The following is a 17310-nucleotide window of genomic DNA, read 5'->3' on the forward strand; positions in this document are numbered from 1 at the left end:
CTGCATTCGCGGGATGCGGAATATGCCGACGTGTATGTGTCGGCTGTTGCGTTAGTATACAGTGTTTGCCCAGCGGTGTTGCTCGTGTTAATTTGTGAATGTTTTATATTTTGTTTAGGCTATTGAAGAGGAAGGTGGAAACCCTGACGAGATAGTAATTGCAGTCGACGCGGCTGTGAAGAAAACTCCAAAACGAGCTAGCAAGGGTGAGTAGCAATCAATAGGGCCTTATGGGTTTTTACACCCGGGAAATATGGAGAGTTGGAGGGAAGGAAATGGGGGGGTCAGATATCCTAAAAATGATCCCATTTTGCAGACTGCCTCTACATTAAATCTGGTTTCCAAAGGGTGCCTGACCCAAGATTTGCTTCAAACTAGAAAAGTACACGCCGTTTATTCCTCGCAACTCCTTACAAACACGAATGTTATCTGGATGTGCTCTTTTGCATTTAATGGTTTTGTAAGTGATTATAAACAGCACTTCAGTGCAATATCCAGAGTTATACAAAATGTGCCCTGTATGACTGGCAGCAATGAGATAAAGTACTGCATAAAACTAGGACTGTTCCGATTTAAGATTAATCGGACAGATTAACTAGTTGAACGCAGATATCTTTAACAGTTTAATCGTGCATTTAGGCAAGTGCTGATTTGAAGTGAGCTCTCTCCTCTGAAGTGGTAGGACACTGGTTTTAAGCTTGAATAAAAAGGGGTTGAAGTTGTGTGTAAGTAGTTATTGCCTTGTTTTGTACAAGGATTGCTGATAGTGTGCTAAGAATTGTAATGTTTGTATACATTATATACGTTTGTATACATGTGTCTGCAAAGACTCTTCTGTGCATTGTGACCAGCTGAGGTTAATCCATCTTGGGGCATTTATCCTGACCAACATAATAAATTGTTGAGTTAGTTGTTAACCTCGAGTGTTTTTTGTTTGTGTTCGTGCATTACCAATAATTTTGCTGTTCAGGGGTTTCGCCAGAGTGGTTAAACAGTACAGCTGTGCTGTGTGATTGAGTTCACAGGTTCCTGAATCCTGTTATATTAGGGTAATAGGACAGAAAGGTAACATTTGTTACATTTACTAACAAGTAATTCAGGTGTTTTTAAAAATAATTCCTATTGGGTGTATTTTTTATTGGGTATTGAGTATTGCTACGCTGGACAGCTGCTATAAGGTTGATACCTTTATTAAAAATGTGCACAGTTTAATCAACTAATGCCCAGAAATTATCCGATTGAAATTGAATCGAGGGACAGCCCTACTTAAAACACTTGATGTACTGGACTGCAATCTTTACATTGTTAGATTTTCATGCTTAACTAATTCATGGCTTTTTAGGGAGGAAACTGGAAGATGAAGGAGCTGAAGATATTACCATGGAAGATGATTCAGGAGATGGACAGGTAAGATTTGTAGTAGCCAAACAAACACCTGTATTTGGTGGTCTGGGAGCTGTCTGATTTGCTTTGCAAAATTGATTACACTGCACAAAAATTACTTCAGAGCTCTAAGCGTTTTTGGACGATCTAGAATTTGAGTGCATTTGAGGTTGTTATACCTAAAGAAATTGGACAAAGCTTCAAAGCAAACGAGACTCGGTAAACTTGATACATTTTTTTTCTAACAATTGCTCGATTTTTGCTTTTCTCCAGGAAGACATAGAAGCAAGTTTAGAAAACATGCAAGATATGGATATACTGGACATGAACGTCCTTGATGAAGCCGAGATTGACAATGGTATTTTGATTCATTGTGATGAATATGATGCTGATCAGGTCCTGGACTCTCTTTCTGCTGCTGTGGAGGCTGAAGACGCAGATGCTCCAAAGAGCCCCTCCAAAGAGAATGAGCCTGCTTCCATCCCAGGAGTGGAACCAGAACTGGCTAGTCACTGTGTGAAGGTGTGCATCACTTGTTATCCAGTAGTAAGGGTCACCTCTTTACTAGTCATAATTAAAACTAAGATGCACCTATTTGTCCATATACTACTGTTCTGTTTTTCTAGGGTGGTTCTTCCAACCTTTTCTGTGTCCTGTGTTTTGAAAATGGCCGGAGGGTGTTGTGTTAATGTTGCAACTTGTCTCTAATCCTAAAATCTTTCATATATAGGAGGAAGTTGGTGGCAGCGTCTCAGTTGAAGACGATGATTTGCTGTCTGAACAGCCCAAACAGGTTTGTATTTAATTCCCTTATTTTTGCAAGCTTGTAACTGCAACTAGAACATAAAGTATATTCTTATGTGCTTTAGATTGGATCTCTAAGCATGTGGTTACAAGCAGTGTTGTTTTGAGCTTCTGTTGATGAACAAGTTTATTTAACCTTTATGTTCCTTTCCAACAGGAATGTGGAGACCACACTGCGGAAACAGGTACTGTTAAAGATAACTGTTTTCCTACAGAGTCTTGCCAAACATTTTCTTAACTTTGGTGTATTTGCTAACAGTCGTTTCCAGTGACAGAGACTGGAAATCTAAAGCAAATTTCTGGAACTGGGTAGCAAGTCTTAAACTGAACCCTTGATTCAGTTTTTGGCTTCTTTATTTGTTTGCGTCAGTTTTGCACGCTTCATTGTATAGTAAATTCTTTACTTATCCAAAAATGTATTTACATAATAGCCGATTTTGACACTTGGTAATATAAAGTGACTCCAGGGCCAGTGATTAAGTGGCACACAGTTACTGTGTTAGATGAGATCTTCAGGTAGTTGTTGCAGATGCTGTCCAGTGTTTTTAGGTAACCCTAAATGAAGAATGAAAAGCCAGAAGAGAAGACGAAGCTTGCATTTTGGGAATGGTTTATGAAAATGCACCTCACAGGCACTATTTAGGACTCGGTTTAAATAGTGTTCACCTGGGAAATACCATTCCTTTTGAATTCAGAACTGCAAAGGAATTCTTTCAAAGCAACCACCTCTTCTGCATCGCCACGGACACTAAAGCCACACGACTTCGTATTCATTTGAAGATGTTCCACGTCTCTGGTGCATGTCTGGTCACCTTGGCTTTCTGCAGTTTAGGGCTCAGTCTTGTGGACCAGGGGACACAATACTTTTGATTTTAGTATTTTTTTAAAATTAATTTGGGTATTTTGTGTGCCTCTTTGGTTTTCCAGTCTCTGGCTACAATTTTAAAAAAACGGTCATGTCCTGTGGCATCCATACCAGTTCCACATTGATGATTGCTGTGTTTCAGTAATTAAACTATGTGCCATTCTATTCCTGTTAAATCCGTAGAAAATGAGAAAGTAGCTGGGTCTTGTAAATCTGAGCCACTTAAAGAAGACCCACAGGAGCAGCCGCCTGCGCAAGACTCGACCGCCTCTGAGACGGCGCAAAAAGTTGTGGAGGACGACCGTGTTTCAGTTACCGTTCAGGCAGAGGACGCCCTTGCTCTCGATTCAGAAAGCGAAACTCGTGACAAAGAAAAAGCCGACTCTGAGCTGGTTGATACTGATTTAAAGGATGTAGATAATCAAAATGTTGAAGAGAAAATGGACACAGAAGCAATATCTGCAGAAAACATCCAAGATAATAACTTAAGCGTACAGGATTCGGAACAAACTGATAAAGAAATGACCGTTGCGTCTGAAAAAGAATCAAAATTGGAAGTTGATGAGAACAAGGATGAAGCTGACAAAACAGAAGAGAACCTGAATACTGGTGACTCGGCAGCTACGAAAGAGTCCTCTTCTGTTGAGGGCGCTGATCAGAAACAGAGGTTTGTTGTTTTCTAAATTCTAGAACAATCGCTGTCTTTGTTTCATTGGCTCTTAAAACAAAGTTCTGTGCATAGCAGGTCAAATTGGTTGAGTCCTCTCTTTTTCTCTAATTTTCATCTTGGTTTTTTCTTTTTTTTTTTTTTTTTAAGAAAGTAAACAATTGCGTTCTTTGGCCTTTGTTTTTAAAACAAGGTTGCTTTATGACCTGAAGTGTGTTTGTGGTAGTTTAAGTTTGCCATTCTTTTTGAAGTGTTGCTGATTGTGTTCTAACCTGGCACATTCTGCGTGCTGTAGTACTGTACTTTTAAATAGCCAAAGCTGTTCTAAGGTAGGTGTTCCAAAGCTTAGCTTTTTTATATCCTGAAATAATAATAATTTTTTTTTCACTTAAAATATTTCAATACGATTATTTTTCTGTTTTTAGCTCTGACAAGGAGGAAAAAGATACTAGTACTCAGTCAAAAGATGAGAAAGGTAAGTTGCTAATGCATTTAATCTTGTCAAAGGTAACTTGTTCTGTGGCAACCAAACCTCAGTATAAACCGAATGTGTTGCATGTTTTATAAAATTAAGTAAATATCATATTTACGCTTCGATGACTTTTAAAAGGTCAAACAAGTAACAGTAGCAGCACTACATGTGGAAGGAACCTGTGGGTCAGTGGACTGGCTTCGACCACCAGAGCGACAGACTTGAAAAACCTCTTCAGCAAGTATGGAAAGGTGAGAGATTTCAAATTCTTACTGTTTTAAGAAAAGGGCAGCATGGCTAGATTTATGGTAGGATCCTTTTACATGATCCTTTCATAGTGTACTCCATGCTAGATTGAACTCTACTCCGAACCATTGACAGGCTTTGATTACTGTAGGTCTGATTCACTGAAGTGGGTAGCACAGATGTTTTCACCTTTTTTTTTTTTTTTGATGGGGGTAGGAGGGATTGTTAGTTTAAAAATGCATGAAGGGTGGAGAGTTTGAGCCATTTTAAGTGTTGCCTGTTTTATTTTCCAATGTAAGTTGCTGAATCTTGCTGTGTTTTAGGTTGTGGGTGCAAAGGTGGTGACAAATGCACGTAGCCCCGGTGCCCGTTGCTATGGCTTTGTTACAATGTCCTCAACCGATGAAGCAACAAAGTGCATTAGCCATCTGCACAGAACAGAGTTGCATGGAAGAATGATCTCTGTAGAGAGGGTAAGTGATTTATGTGTTGAACAGAACCAATAAAAGAATGTTGCACTCTGCAGTGTCTAATATGTAATCTCTTGCTGACTTGGCTGCTTTAGTCTTGAAATGTTAAATATATGAGTTGAAGACCTGGTTGTAAAAAACATCTTCAAATGAATCGCACATTTTATTTATTTTAAATTGCAGAGTTTTCTAAAACAAATGTGATGCTTGTAGAAAATGTGAAGTGATTGCAAAAAAAAAGGCTAACTACGTTAGGTTTTTGTTTTTAGTAGTTTATGGTCATAGGAACGTCTGTCATTGTATATGCCACAAAGAGGACTGAAAATACCCATTTAAACAACCTTAGACATTAGCTGGGCAAAAAACAGTAAGTTCTTGTATATCCATGCGTTTAACTGAAGTTCTGTGATTTCAGGCTAAAAATGAACCCGCTGGAAAGAAACCTTCAGACAAACCTGATGCCAAAAAGGACTGCAAGTCTACCAGCAGTGATGCTGCGGGTCTTGCTACAGATGCTGAACAGTATGTCTTTGAATACAGTATTCATTCCTCATGTCTTGGTTTGTTCAATAAACATGTCCAAGCTGGAGAAAAGTTCACTTGCTGTTAGTTATCACTGACTGATTCTAAAATGCCTTTTTTATTCCGATAGATCTGAAGAAAACAAAGATGAGAAATCTGATGCTAATGAAGAGAAAAAAGATGATAGCGATGGTAAAGGTAGGTTTGTTAGTGTAAAAGTGACATTGTATAATCTGTGCTTGAGTTAGTATATTGATATTTGGGTTTTTGAATGGTTTTTACAATGAATGCCTGGCTGCAGAGTTTATTTAATTGTTAGGTTTTTGCATTTATATTGGCATGGATTTGGATTTAAGAGCGAATGTGTCCCGTGATTCACTCTTGGTGTACTCCATGCTATACAAATAAGCTACTCAAAACCATTGTCTGGCCTGGAAATATTGTAGGCTTGGTACACTGATGTGAGTGGTACAACATGTCTTCAATGTTTAGTAATTATTGCCTTGAAATGCTTATTCTATCAGCAGCCAGTTTTTTGGTCCTTTTGAAAATAGTACTAAAGAATTTGTTTGTCTGAAATTGAACCCCTTTCATTTGCAGGAGGTTGCGGTACAGAAAGAACTGTGGTCATGGACAAATCTAAAGGGGAGCCTGTCATCAGTGTCAAAACTAACAAAGACGGAAGAGTACGTAGGACTTCTCATGTTTTTAATATGAATTTGGTTCCCAAAGGACCTTGAGCAAGATGTGTCAAACAATTTTTGATTTGGATTAGTAATTTAATTTTCATATTCATTACAAATTGAAGTTGTAGTTATATATTTCTTGCAGGAAAGTGATTCGCATGCATGTGCTTAAATTTAAACCCCCAATCCTCTCTTATTCCTGAATTCAGAGCTCCAAGAGCCAGGATCGCAAGTCCGAGAGCAAAGAGAAGAAAGACATCCTCTCCTTTGACCAGATCAAAGAGCAAAGAGAGCGTGAGCGACAGCGGCAGAAGGAGCGAGAGATCCGTGAGGTGGAGAGGCGCCGGCACTCTGGGTAATGTAGATCTCTCTTTCAAGCTTCTTTCGCATGGCTATGGATTTATGGCAGGGTCTTCCCTATGATCCTTTCATAGTGTACTCCATGCTAAATGAACACTTCTACTCCGAACCATTGACTGGCCTCTTAAATGTAGACTTGTTCACTGAAGTGAGTAGAACATGCACGTGTCTCGCCAAAATATTAAGGAAATGTTGTCGCATTGAATAAAAAAAAAAAAAATTTCAGAGTGCTAGACGCTGAAGTTATGTTGTATTTCAGAGACAGAGATGGAGATCGTGAAAGCAGACGGGAGAGGGAGCGCATCCGCTTGTTCCGGGAGAAGGAGGAGAGAGACCGGCTCATCAGGCAGAGGAAGTGGCTGGAGCTGGAAAGGGAGCGCCTGGACGGAGAGAGGATGGAGCGTGAGCGGCTGGAGAGGGAGCGGCTGCGGGTAGAGTACGAGAGGCGACGGGAGCAGGAGAGGATACAGAGAGAGAGGGAGGAGCTGCGGAGGCAACAAGAGCAGCTCCGATACGAGCAGGATCGCAGGCCACTGAAGAGGCCATACAACTTTGATGGAAGGTACGAGAGGAGAGAGCTTGGCTGATACTGGTTCCATCCTTTTGTCATGTTAAGCTTTATCGATGCAGTACAAATCTCCAAGGGCTGTATACATGGTGTTGTGACTTCACCTTGTATAAGGTATTCTATCTTGATTTTCTCTTCCTCTTGCATGGCAATAGATTTATGGAGGGGTTTTCGACTATAAGCCTTTCATAGTGTATGCCATGCTAAATTAGCACGACTACTCCGAACCATTGTCAGGTCTTTAAATGTAGACTTGCTCACTGAAGTGAGTAGAACAAACGCTCGCTCTTTGGATGTCGTATGAGGACATTGTCATGTCTTGTGACATCACTGATAATTGAGTAAAGATGAGTATCCAGTATGGCTCCCTAGCTATGGTATTAAATGTGGTTTAAAATGCTCCTCTCCACCTTTTTCTGCAGGAGAGATGATTGGCACGAGAAGAGGATGAACTTGGATGACCGGTATGGACGTGGTTCTGACTTTAGCCGCCAAGACCGATTCCAGGATTTTGATCACCGGGATCGTGGACGGTACCAGGATGACCTGCTGTTGGACAGGTGGGTCAGAGAGAACCTTCTCTGTGTGCAGTGTCCGCTTTTAACGATCGCTGCCTTTGTTAACTCTGATAACTCGAGGTGGATGTAGCTTGGGGTTAAGTCACTGCTCTGTCGCTGGCATGACTAATTCCTGCATGGTAATGATGTGTCTTGCAACATCTTAATTTAGCACGCTCTGCTGTTAAATCGCATGTTCTGGTACACGTTCACTTGAAGTATGAAATGTTTAAGGCTCCATCATGGGCAGATCTTCTGTCAAGGAGTTTGTTTATTGTTTCACTTCATCCTGCATGGCTGTGGATTTATGGCAGGGTCTAACCTGTGATCCTTCCATAGTGTTCTCCATGCTAAATTAACAGCCCTATTCCAAGCCATTGTCTGGTCTTCAATGTAGACTTGTTCACTGAAGTGAGTAGAACAAGAGTTATTTGTGGAAGGCATTCCTAATGCACCAAGCAGCTTTTTCTTTCAAAGGTATGTACCTAAGGAATGATTACTGCCTTTATGCATTTTCCAGAAGAGTTGATTTGGCATGCAAACGTATCTGATACACTTTGGTGGCCAAAACAAGATGTTCTTGCTCTGCTCTGTGAATTTCTTCCCGTTACTGCTGACTTTTGCTACGGCTGTAATATTTGTGAGGGTTGATCAAAAATTGTTTTGGCATTGACTTAGCCCTCTACGTGCGCCAGTTTGACAAATGGCAGATTCTTTTTCCACACAAGGGGCCAAGGTTGGTTAAATTCTGTTTATGGTTTGGGCTCCCTTTGACCTTCTGAAGGTGGCTCTTACTGTGTCAATCCCTGGCACATTTTTGTTCAAAGCTGAACTGTTCATCAACTTGGCTATTTATTGTATGGCAGCCCGGTCCATGGATGTCAAACATCACGTTGACTGCAGATTTGATGGTCTGAAGATATTGAAGCTTGGAAAACTCTGCACTGGTTTCCTCTTCCTTCCGTACATATCCTCCAGCTGCTGACCCAACAACTCTGTGTGCCTTTTGATGTGTGTATACACTTCCTGAGAGGAATTTCTCCTCCACATGCATCCTGTCTGAGCTGTCTGCTCGGGTACTCCTGCATTGACACAGTGAGTTACAGGACACAGCAATGGAAAGGAAGCAACTTGTAATTAGTGGGATTCTTTTGCCGTTCCCTGGCAGCTGAAAATCAGAACCAAAATACTGGAAGCTTAGTGTGGATATAAAAAGCTTTATTACGGATGCTATATTTTTTTCTCTTACTAGCATTTGTTAATTTTCTTGCCACTTCGCTGCATACCTTTTATGAAAAATCTATGGTTTTTAACCTGGAAATAAAACCATTCCTATGTGGTGTATATTGATCAAGATTAGCTGTGATATCCATACACTTTGCAAGCCAAGGACTGGTTCTATTTTCCTTTAAATTGAAGCTTAACTTTACAATACTTTTTTTTTTATATAAAAAAAAGCCACCAAAAAATAAAACTCAGAAGTACCCAGTTGGATGAGCAGATTAAATTATTGAATTGGCTTAATTACTAGTAAATATTCAGGGTCTTCCTTTTCACAAGTTGTAACGCTCTCCAGCACGAGCAAGTGTGATGTTTTAAAGTATATTCCCCCTCTAACAGACCAGGCAAGACGTCTGAGGGCCGAGACAATGGTTTTCCTCCCCGAGCTCCGCCGTTTGCAAAGGGGGCAGAGGGGCCTCGTGAGGGGAGAGCAGTAAACGGTGCTGGGGAGCATGAAAAACCCATTCCCCATGAGGACTGGAAATCAGAACGCAGACCAGACAAAAAAGATGCTGGGTATGGAAATGCAAATACACAACTGTCGTCTAAATCAAAATAAGCCGTTTTGTCTCTTTTTTTTTTTTTTTTTTTTTAACAAATACAGCAAACCTTTAGGGTATACCTCTAAGATATGCAAGTAATTTAACAGATTTAAATGGGTTCTTTTTTTTTTTTCTTCCTGATTTTTACATCTAGTAGATCTTTCTGAGCACAATCGCACTTGCTGGGTTGTTTTCACATTTCTTTTGGTGCCGTTTTTGTAAGAGATCTCATTTCACACCTCGCTTTCTTCAACACCGGGAAGAAATCTCTTCTCCCTTCTGGGGGATTTGTACTTGTTCACTTGAGCAGACCACTTTGTATCAAAGGATCTTTTGTGTGCACAGACTTCCTGTGTAAAGGGGTATTGCTTCCAGGTGTCCAGCTGGCTTTTGACTTCATTGGGGTAAACGAGAGAAAAAGTCTGAATGTGTTTGACTCCTACAGGATTTCACCTGGGAAGAAATATCACATCTTAAACTTTCAGCAAGATTCATTGGAAGAATACGGCACACAGACTGTGGATCCTCTCTCCAGTGTATGAAGGGAGAGGCTGGATGATTTTATTTCTGTTAACAAATTTGAATGGTTGGTTTATTCCCTTTTGACTGGATTTCCACTCAAATAAAACCCTTAAAAAAAAAAAAAAAAAAAACTTTACACATTAATCTGGGAAATTTACCTGAGTAGTAATTAACTTTTGGGTTGTGAGAGGGTAGTATGGATTAATTTACTGAATTTGTTTTTTCTTGCAGGAGAGACGGGTCAAGATCAATGATGGGAGAAAGAGTTGGGCCGCCAAAAGTGTGTGCACTTTAATTTATGATTTTATGTGTTTATATTTCTTGGTCTTAAAAAATATATATATATTTATATATATATAAAAAATAAGATTTTGATCTCCCCATCTGAAATCAACTGTTTTACTTTAAGCATTTCTCAGATGATCGGTCTGACCGACATAGCCGAGATTCTCGCGATAGCTGGAGCAGTGGATACGATAAGAGAGGACTGAATCAGACCAGGTAAATACGAATTAAGAGCAAAGTTCAGGAATGCATTGGTACGATTTTTACAATGCGTTATACACAAACCTTTCCACTTGTTAAATGTACTTAACGTATCTTTTTCCAATCTGCAGAGATAGTCGTGATTGGTCTGGAGACCATGGCCGTAAAATGGACGGAGACAGAAGCTGGCAAAGTAAGACAGAAGCCTCAACATTCAAGAATTTGTGCTTTTATTAAAACAAAATGTACAACTCCTAATAGGCTCACCAAAGCAGATACTCCATCACAAGCTTTTTTTTTTTGTAAGATGTGCAGTGTTGAGTTTCTCTGACAAGTATTGAATGATTCAAAGTAATAATACTGTTAATTCACTGGAGGTTAGTTATTGATGAAATTAACTTAGTGTAGGAATATCTGATACAAGGGACACTAAGACAAGCATGGCTTGATTTGTGGTTGCATCCATTCAATTTTTCGTAGTGTACGCCATGCTAGATTAAGGTGTACCCCAAGCCATATATATGTGTTTTATATATATCTTTTTTTTTTTTTTCCAGATAGCCATTCTGGGCAAGGTCATATGAGTCGTGGAGGAATGTCTGGGTAAGATGTGTTTTTAGATTAACGTGCGAGTTACCTGAATGGTTGCAAGCATGCACATGTTTTTAGCAAAGCATTTTTTTCTATTGATTGTTGAAATGTAGTGGTGGATGAACAGTGCAGACCCCTTTGCCTGGTCCTGAAATCCCATGACCTTCCTCCCTGAAAATGCGTGTCTGACCAATGTTCCATTTTTTGTGTTCTAGTCGTGGAAGCTACATGCAAGGAGGAAGTTCTCCAGGTGTTTCAGGGACTGTGAACCGGCCAAGCCAAATGATGCCAGGTGGTGGAGTGCAAGGAGGGGCTTTTGGACGACGCTATTAATTGTTATAAATTGTCTGCTGTGTAGTATGGAGCAACAAATCCTCCTGGTGTTTTTTTTTTTTTTTTACATTTTTTTTTAATTCTGCTGCCTATATTCAGCTACAGAGCAATATGAGTGAAATGTGACCTTTTTTTTTGTATTTGTTTTGCCCCTTTTCTGAAGGGGTGCACAAACTTATGTAACAAATTAAATGTATTTTTGGTTTTTAAATACTTACATTCATGTTTCTCAACACATGTCATTCCACATAGGCATTGTTTTATCAATAAATGCACAGATGAGTCAGTGTATAGCTGTAAACTGTTACAATTTTGTTTTGTTCGTTGTCTTTCATAAATGTAGATTTATAGCCGTAATACTCGCTTGGTTTTTGAACTGTAAACTTTTTTGTGGAAACGGCAATCCTGCTTTTGGTATTCAATAATCTGAAAAGAAAGTTGTTAGTTGCAGTTCCACCCAACATCCACTTGGTGGTGCCAGAACTCCAATGTTTCGTCTTACTGGTTGTTTTTCTATGCTCATATGTTGCACAATAGCAGTATATCCCCCGCCCGCTCAGTTCTATTCTATCAGTTATGTGCTTGCAGTATGGATAAAAGACTGCATGCACTTGCCAACACGTGTATGGAAAACCAGTGTAATGCTTGTTCTATGAACATATTTTAAGACCTGAGTTTAACCTATGACTGGTTCCAGGAGCAGGATTCTGACCTTGCTTTCTAATTTACACTCTCTTTACATCTGTGCAGTGCTGGCATGTGACTGTTTTCCTTGCTGCCGGTAGTTTGGTTCTAGATGTCTTGGCACTGACTGAAATCTTCCAATGAGGTCACAATCTATTTGCAGCGAGTCATGGAGTTCACTCATCAGTGCTGGGATTTTGCGGATGACAGCGTGCAGATTCCAGGCTTGTGCCACTGCTTATGCATTAGGTATGAGCTGTGGCCATCAAGTAGTGTGTATATTTAGAAAGCTGTGTTCCTGGAACTGGGAAACTGAGCGGGCTTGGACTCCTGCTCCAATCTCCGTGTTGCAGAATATGTTGCCAATTCCGTGGAATCTATAGGTCTTTGGCCAGTATAATTTGTTAGTTTTAAATGCTTAGTTGCAAACACCATGCTGTTATTGTATTGTCGCTTATTTCTTCCTGATTTCAAACTGCTTTACACCCTGAAAACAGCCTACAATGACCATCCCTTCAAGTTAATCAAAACACCAACTAGCTGTGAAAAAAGCATGAATAAAAACATGGCAGAACTTATTTTTATTTATTTATTTTCAAATACATGATCCCTGTGTGACAAGATGAAAGGGATCCAATCCATGTATGTAAAAATAAAATACCCATTTTGTACAATACAGATGATAGCAGACACATGCCTGGATGCACAGGGACAGGTAGGATGAGCGCCTTACCTTAACCTTTTGCTGTATGAAAATCAAATTAAAAGTACCCATGGGTATGAACTTTTATTACATATTGATGCGTTTAATCGCTCAATAATACTTTATTAATACAGCCTTGGATTCTGCAAAATAGGAACATATATAACACCAAGCCAAGTCAAACTTATTTGAAGAAAAAAAGAAAATAAAACACGATGTAACTTTTCATGTGCTTTACGAATGTGTTTTATATATATATAATATATATATCATATATATATATATATAGGCAGAGTCAGCGAGCTGGATTGTGAAAACAAGCATCATTTCAACATGTAAGGGATGGGGCGAATGTAGAAATGCAGATTTCAGCAGATCATTGAGGGTTGCTAAGGACAAGCCAGCGTTTTTTAAATAAGGCTTGTGCAAAAAGAAAAAAAAAAAAAGCTTGCACAAATGATAGCTAAACGGGATGAAACAATCCTTGAGAAACAGACCAACTAGAAGAATGATGCAGCCAAATGCACCCTCGACTTAAAATGTGGCGCAAGTGATGCAGTACCTGTGCTATTGCTATAATGCTGACCGATGCCTTACTAAATCACCAGTGTCCATGCCATTATTTCTATACTAAAAGGCAACGGGCAATCCGATCCTTCCACTGGGAAAAAATACAATAGATATTGTTGTATTATTATATTTCTCTGTGTTATGGTACATTGATTGGATTCAAGGTTTTCAGATGTTAATGGATCTGGAGCAGTAGCTTGTTGAATTGTACGTATGTGGCCAAGATAACCTTTCCTCATCCTTCTTTATCTAATGTCATGCTGCCTTGTCCTCCCTTCCCTCACGTTGCAATCCTGCTTAAGAAGTGCAGTCTGGTGTGTCAAGATCGTGCATCCTGCTGTTTCCAATGTAACATCGGAACGGCTCTTCGCTAAACACATTGTTGATCATTCAAAGCAATAACACAGGCTTCAAACCTGGTCAGCAGAGGGATCGTTTAACTAAAACAAGCATCGTCTGTTTGGTCTGTCTCAATGTGGAAATACGCGGCGTCCTTGTTTAGGCTTGTTACAATAAAACAATATATATATATATATATATATATATATATATATATATATATATATATATATATATATATTTTTTTTTTGTTATCTCGTTTCCTGTTGTGGTGTCCTGTATAGATTTCAGCGATTCAAAGCATTCTCCCACGGGTTCCTAACACAACCTTGAATTGGGTCGCAGATGAACACATATCTCGAATTCGAGGACAGCGCTCTGCGCAGGTGATGGAGCCAGACTTGCATACAGGTTAATAGCTAACTGCACCGCATGGATAGCACCAAACAAAGACCCCTTTACAAAGCTATTGCAAATATGTATCTGTTTCAATAAAGCCAGATGCATGACAGCATGATTTTTTTTTTTTACTTTTAAATGAATAACATTGACAGATTTCCCTTGATTGTTCTTATCCTATCCAGGTCAGGTTGGCATGTCTTTGAAGTGATAATGCAGTAGATGAACTAACGCATGCATTGGTTTCTGGCATTACAGTGACACTGTGGAATGTAATCCCCAGCGCTGGCGTGTCTCAATACAATACCTTTCAAGGTCTCTGAAATCTAATGGATTCATCTCAATACATGATGGCTGTGAATCACATCGCCATTGCTGGAGGTCGGAGAATTCATTTATAAAGAGCAATTTTTAAAAATGCATACAGGCGAGCTTTGATGTTTGTTTAATATCTGGTTGCATCTGCAGAGTGTAGACTGCTGATGGAACAGGTTGCAGCCCCAGTTTGATCCTGGAACTACTGGTTCCAGACTGGTTTTCAGAAGGGACTTTAAAGTATGGAAAAATACTAGTCTGTACTGAGGATTAATGCTGAATTTCTAACAAGTGGAAAACATCACATGTCAGAAGAAAGAACCTGTTCCCTTGAGCTCAAAGGACTAATCCACACAGACATACCAGCCTTGACACATGCTTCTTTTCTACAGGAGTTAATGGCCTCTTGATTAGTCAGTAAATGGAATTGCTCTGTGAAAAAAAGCCCTTTTCTATATAGTAGGTGCTGAATGGCGCTTTTACAGCTCAGAAGGTGACGTGTCAAGAAGGGGTCAGGGGTGAAGTGGTTCCCAGACTAATCCTTTGCAATGCTGTACGATTCAGGATATTTCAAAAGCAGCAATATTTCAGTTACAGTAAAATACAAAGAGAGTGGAATTGATTGAAGTCTTTAAAATCTTAAATGGTTTAGATAAAGTGAACCCAAGACATTGCTTCACATTTAGCACATTAAGTTTAGAACAGAAGGCAGGAAGCACTTTTTTTACACAGAGAGTTATAAATGCATGAAATAGACTACCAGGTGAAGTAGGAGGATTTAAAACACAGAGCATTTAAAAAAAAAAAAAAGACTGGATTCTGTGCTTTTAAATTAGATCTCAGCTAACACTCAATGTAGTTTTGGATGCACCGTTTTTAATGTCCATGGGGTAATGTAGTTATTCCACCAATTAGGATAGCCATACGATGCAGAATAATAAAATATAGTAAAGTGTGTTAAAGCAGAGTGAAAAAGTATGGCAAAACACACAGTAAATGCATTGCAAACATGGGAAAGGCACAGTTCAGACGACATTGGCTTTGGCTTTGGGTGACGCACGAATTCCTTGAACTGAACTGTCCTTTGAGATTGATTTGAACTGGAGCCCAAAACCTAATGTATTCCCTTCCTAGTCCATGTCATTACCCACCCTTGCCTGTGTGTGGCACTGCAAGCCCAGGGAGGTCTAGGAGCTCCAATCTGATACACTAATTGTGTTCAGCTGCCAGTTTTACCCAGCCTTCTGTAAGCTTACCGCTGATCTTTAAACCTAGCAGACACAGAATTTCTTTATTCAGTTTCTTTAATGCTTTATGTAATAAAATTTATGGACAACAATGATCTGTATTTATGATAATTATTTTATTACCAAGTTACCATTTCCTATTATTATCTTAAGCCTATATTCCATAATTATTAACCATAGATGATTACCTTATTAATAATGCCTGTATTAAAAATGTGACCACTGTTTTTATAACAGAAGCTACAGCTATGGCCAAAAGTTTTGCATCACCCTATAGATTTAACACATTTTGCTTCATAAAGTCGAATGAAACCTGCTGAATAATGTTATGTTAACATATTGAATTACACAGTGCTTTGGAGTTTTCCATATACTTCAGGAAAAAATGAAAAATGTGACATTTTGAAATCTAACAGGAACTACAGTACTTCTGGTAGACTTTTGCGATAGCATTTTATTTGATTGAAAGATGTAAATAAAAGATCTAAATCATGTCCACATTGTTGTTTTTTTTTTTTTTTAATTTTGTCTCAACCCTACAGTTCTAGGTGATGCAAAGTTTTTGGCCACAGCTGGATGTGAATTGTGCGCATGGTGGATTATGCTTCAACTCGTATAATATTAAAACTTTTTCAATGCTTTAGTGCCAATGCTTGCATTCAAAGGGTTAAAGGAATGCTTCAATCCTATACCAATATATTTTAACATCCCCAAAGGCTACCAGGCTTAGTTTCCAGACAGTATCTGAGAATAACCTTCTGAATCTGGGAGTGGTTTGAGCTCTGATGTCACTGACCCAGCCCACTTCAAGATCAGGCCTTCCCTGGCAGCCAATCAGGTGTCAGGGTGTGTTTAGAGAAGACAGCAGTAGTTTATGGAAAGTATTCAAAAGTCACAACCTCCCAAGAGTATTACAGTGCAACCCCCCACCCCCACCCCCCACCCCCCACCGTAGGGGACTCTCTTTAAAGCGAGCGCAGCGCAGCGCACTCCGAGGAACAGCAGTGTGGAAAGACTCAGGTGCAATCTGGCACTGATTGCTGGCTGACATGCTTTTTGTTTTCTGCAGGCGTTAACTGGCTCTTGCATAGTAAATGGAACTGCTGTCTGTGACAAAAAAAGCACACAGCCCGTTTTACAAATCAACTCTCTCGGAGAATCCTTCAGCAGTCTTCGGAAAACTGGATATTTAAAAGAACCCCGAATTGATGTATTCCTTTGCGAATGTACCCTTATAAATGTTTATTTTTGCATGGTGTTTTTGCAGTTTTCCCCCCCTGGTTATACTATGCATTTACCAGGGTTTAACCTGGTTTTCACTTTTTATCAATATGCTATGCCATACCTTGTCTATGCTTTACCATGCTTTCACTGTGCTTTATTACACTTTGCTATGCTTTTACCATGATGCACCTTTGTAAAGATATTCACATGTATAGCCCTATGACTTATAAAGCCCAACATTAAATCCTCAACCACATACAGTGTAATTCCTACACATAACACTCCAGGTTTGCGTACCCTGTATTCAGGACCAAGCATGCTCCCTCAGTTAAGGCAACAGCCAGTTAATAGTTTGGTTAACATGCAAAGAACAATGATTCACACATGATCATCACATTTACCAGCCCGGAGGCCAGGTACAGCATTCCAGAACTGCCAGCCATAGCAGGATGACACACACCATACCATGAACAT

At 39.5% G+C, this 17310-nt stretch overlaps 1 protein-coding gene and 3 non-coding genes across 6 annotated transcripts; all 4 read left to right on the top strand.

Annotated features, from left to right (window-relative positions):
- Positions 1-102: 102 nt before the first annotated feature.
- LOC121301420 (scaffold attachment factor B2-like) lies at positions 103-11644 on the top strand. 3 transcript variants are annotated; one of them, XM_041230805.1, is made up of 21 exons: positions 103-206; positions 1343-1407; positions 1657-1905; positions 2114-2176; positions 2345-2372; positions 3236-3719; positions 4145-4194; positions 4330-4442; positions 4761-4910; positions 5323-5429; positions 5560-5627; positions 6030-6115; positions 6325-6470; positions 6735-7037; positions 7466-7603; positions 9221-9397; positions 10177-10225; positions 10355-10446; positions 10563-10624; positions 10989-11034; positions 11238-11644. In XM_041230805.1, the coding sequence occupies exons 2-21, from the start codon at positions 1381-1383 to the stop codon at positions 11353-11355; spliced, it is 2556 nt and encodes an 851-aa protein (XP_041086739.1). In that variant the 5' UTR covers positions 103-206; positions 1343-1380; the 3' UTR covers positions 11356-11644. The 3 variants fall into 3 exon arrangements, with proteins under 3 accessions (XP_041086739.1, XP_041086740.1, XP_041086741.1); XM_041230806.1 differs by lacking the exon at positions 9221-9397; XM_041230807.1 differs by lacking the exons at positions 10177-10225; positions 10355-10446; positions 10563-10624; positions 10989-11034; positions 11238-11644 and adding an exon at positions 9869-10076.
- Positions 4483-4618, top strand: LOC121301685. Its single transcript, XR_005947642.1, has one exon. It is a non-coding gene; the product is annotated as a small nucleolar RNA SNORA42/SNORA80 family (small nucleolar RNA).
- On the top strand, positions 6502-6638 carry LOC121301686. The gene has a single exon (XR_005947643.1). It is a non-coding gene; the product is annotated as a small nucleolar RNA SNORA42/SNORA80 family (small nucleolar RNA).
- On the top strand, positions 7187-7323 carry LOC121301687. Its single transcript, XR_005947644.1, has one exon. It is a non-coding gene; the product is annotated as a small nucleolar RNA SNORA42/SNORA80 family (small nucleolar RNA).
- Positions 11645-17310: the final 5666 nt, after the last annotated feature.

The sequence above is a fragment of the Polyodon spathula genome, chromosome 27 (assembly GCF_017654505.1).
Source record: "Polyodon spathula isolate WHYD16114869_AA chromosome 27, ASM1765450v1, whole genome shotgun sequence".
In the NCBI taxonomy this organism is placed as follows: Eukaryota; Metazoa; Chordata; class Actinopteri; order Acipenseriformes; family Polyodontidae; genus Polyodon; species Polyodon spathula.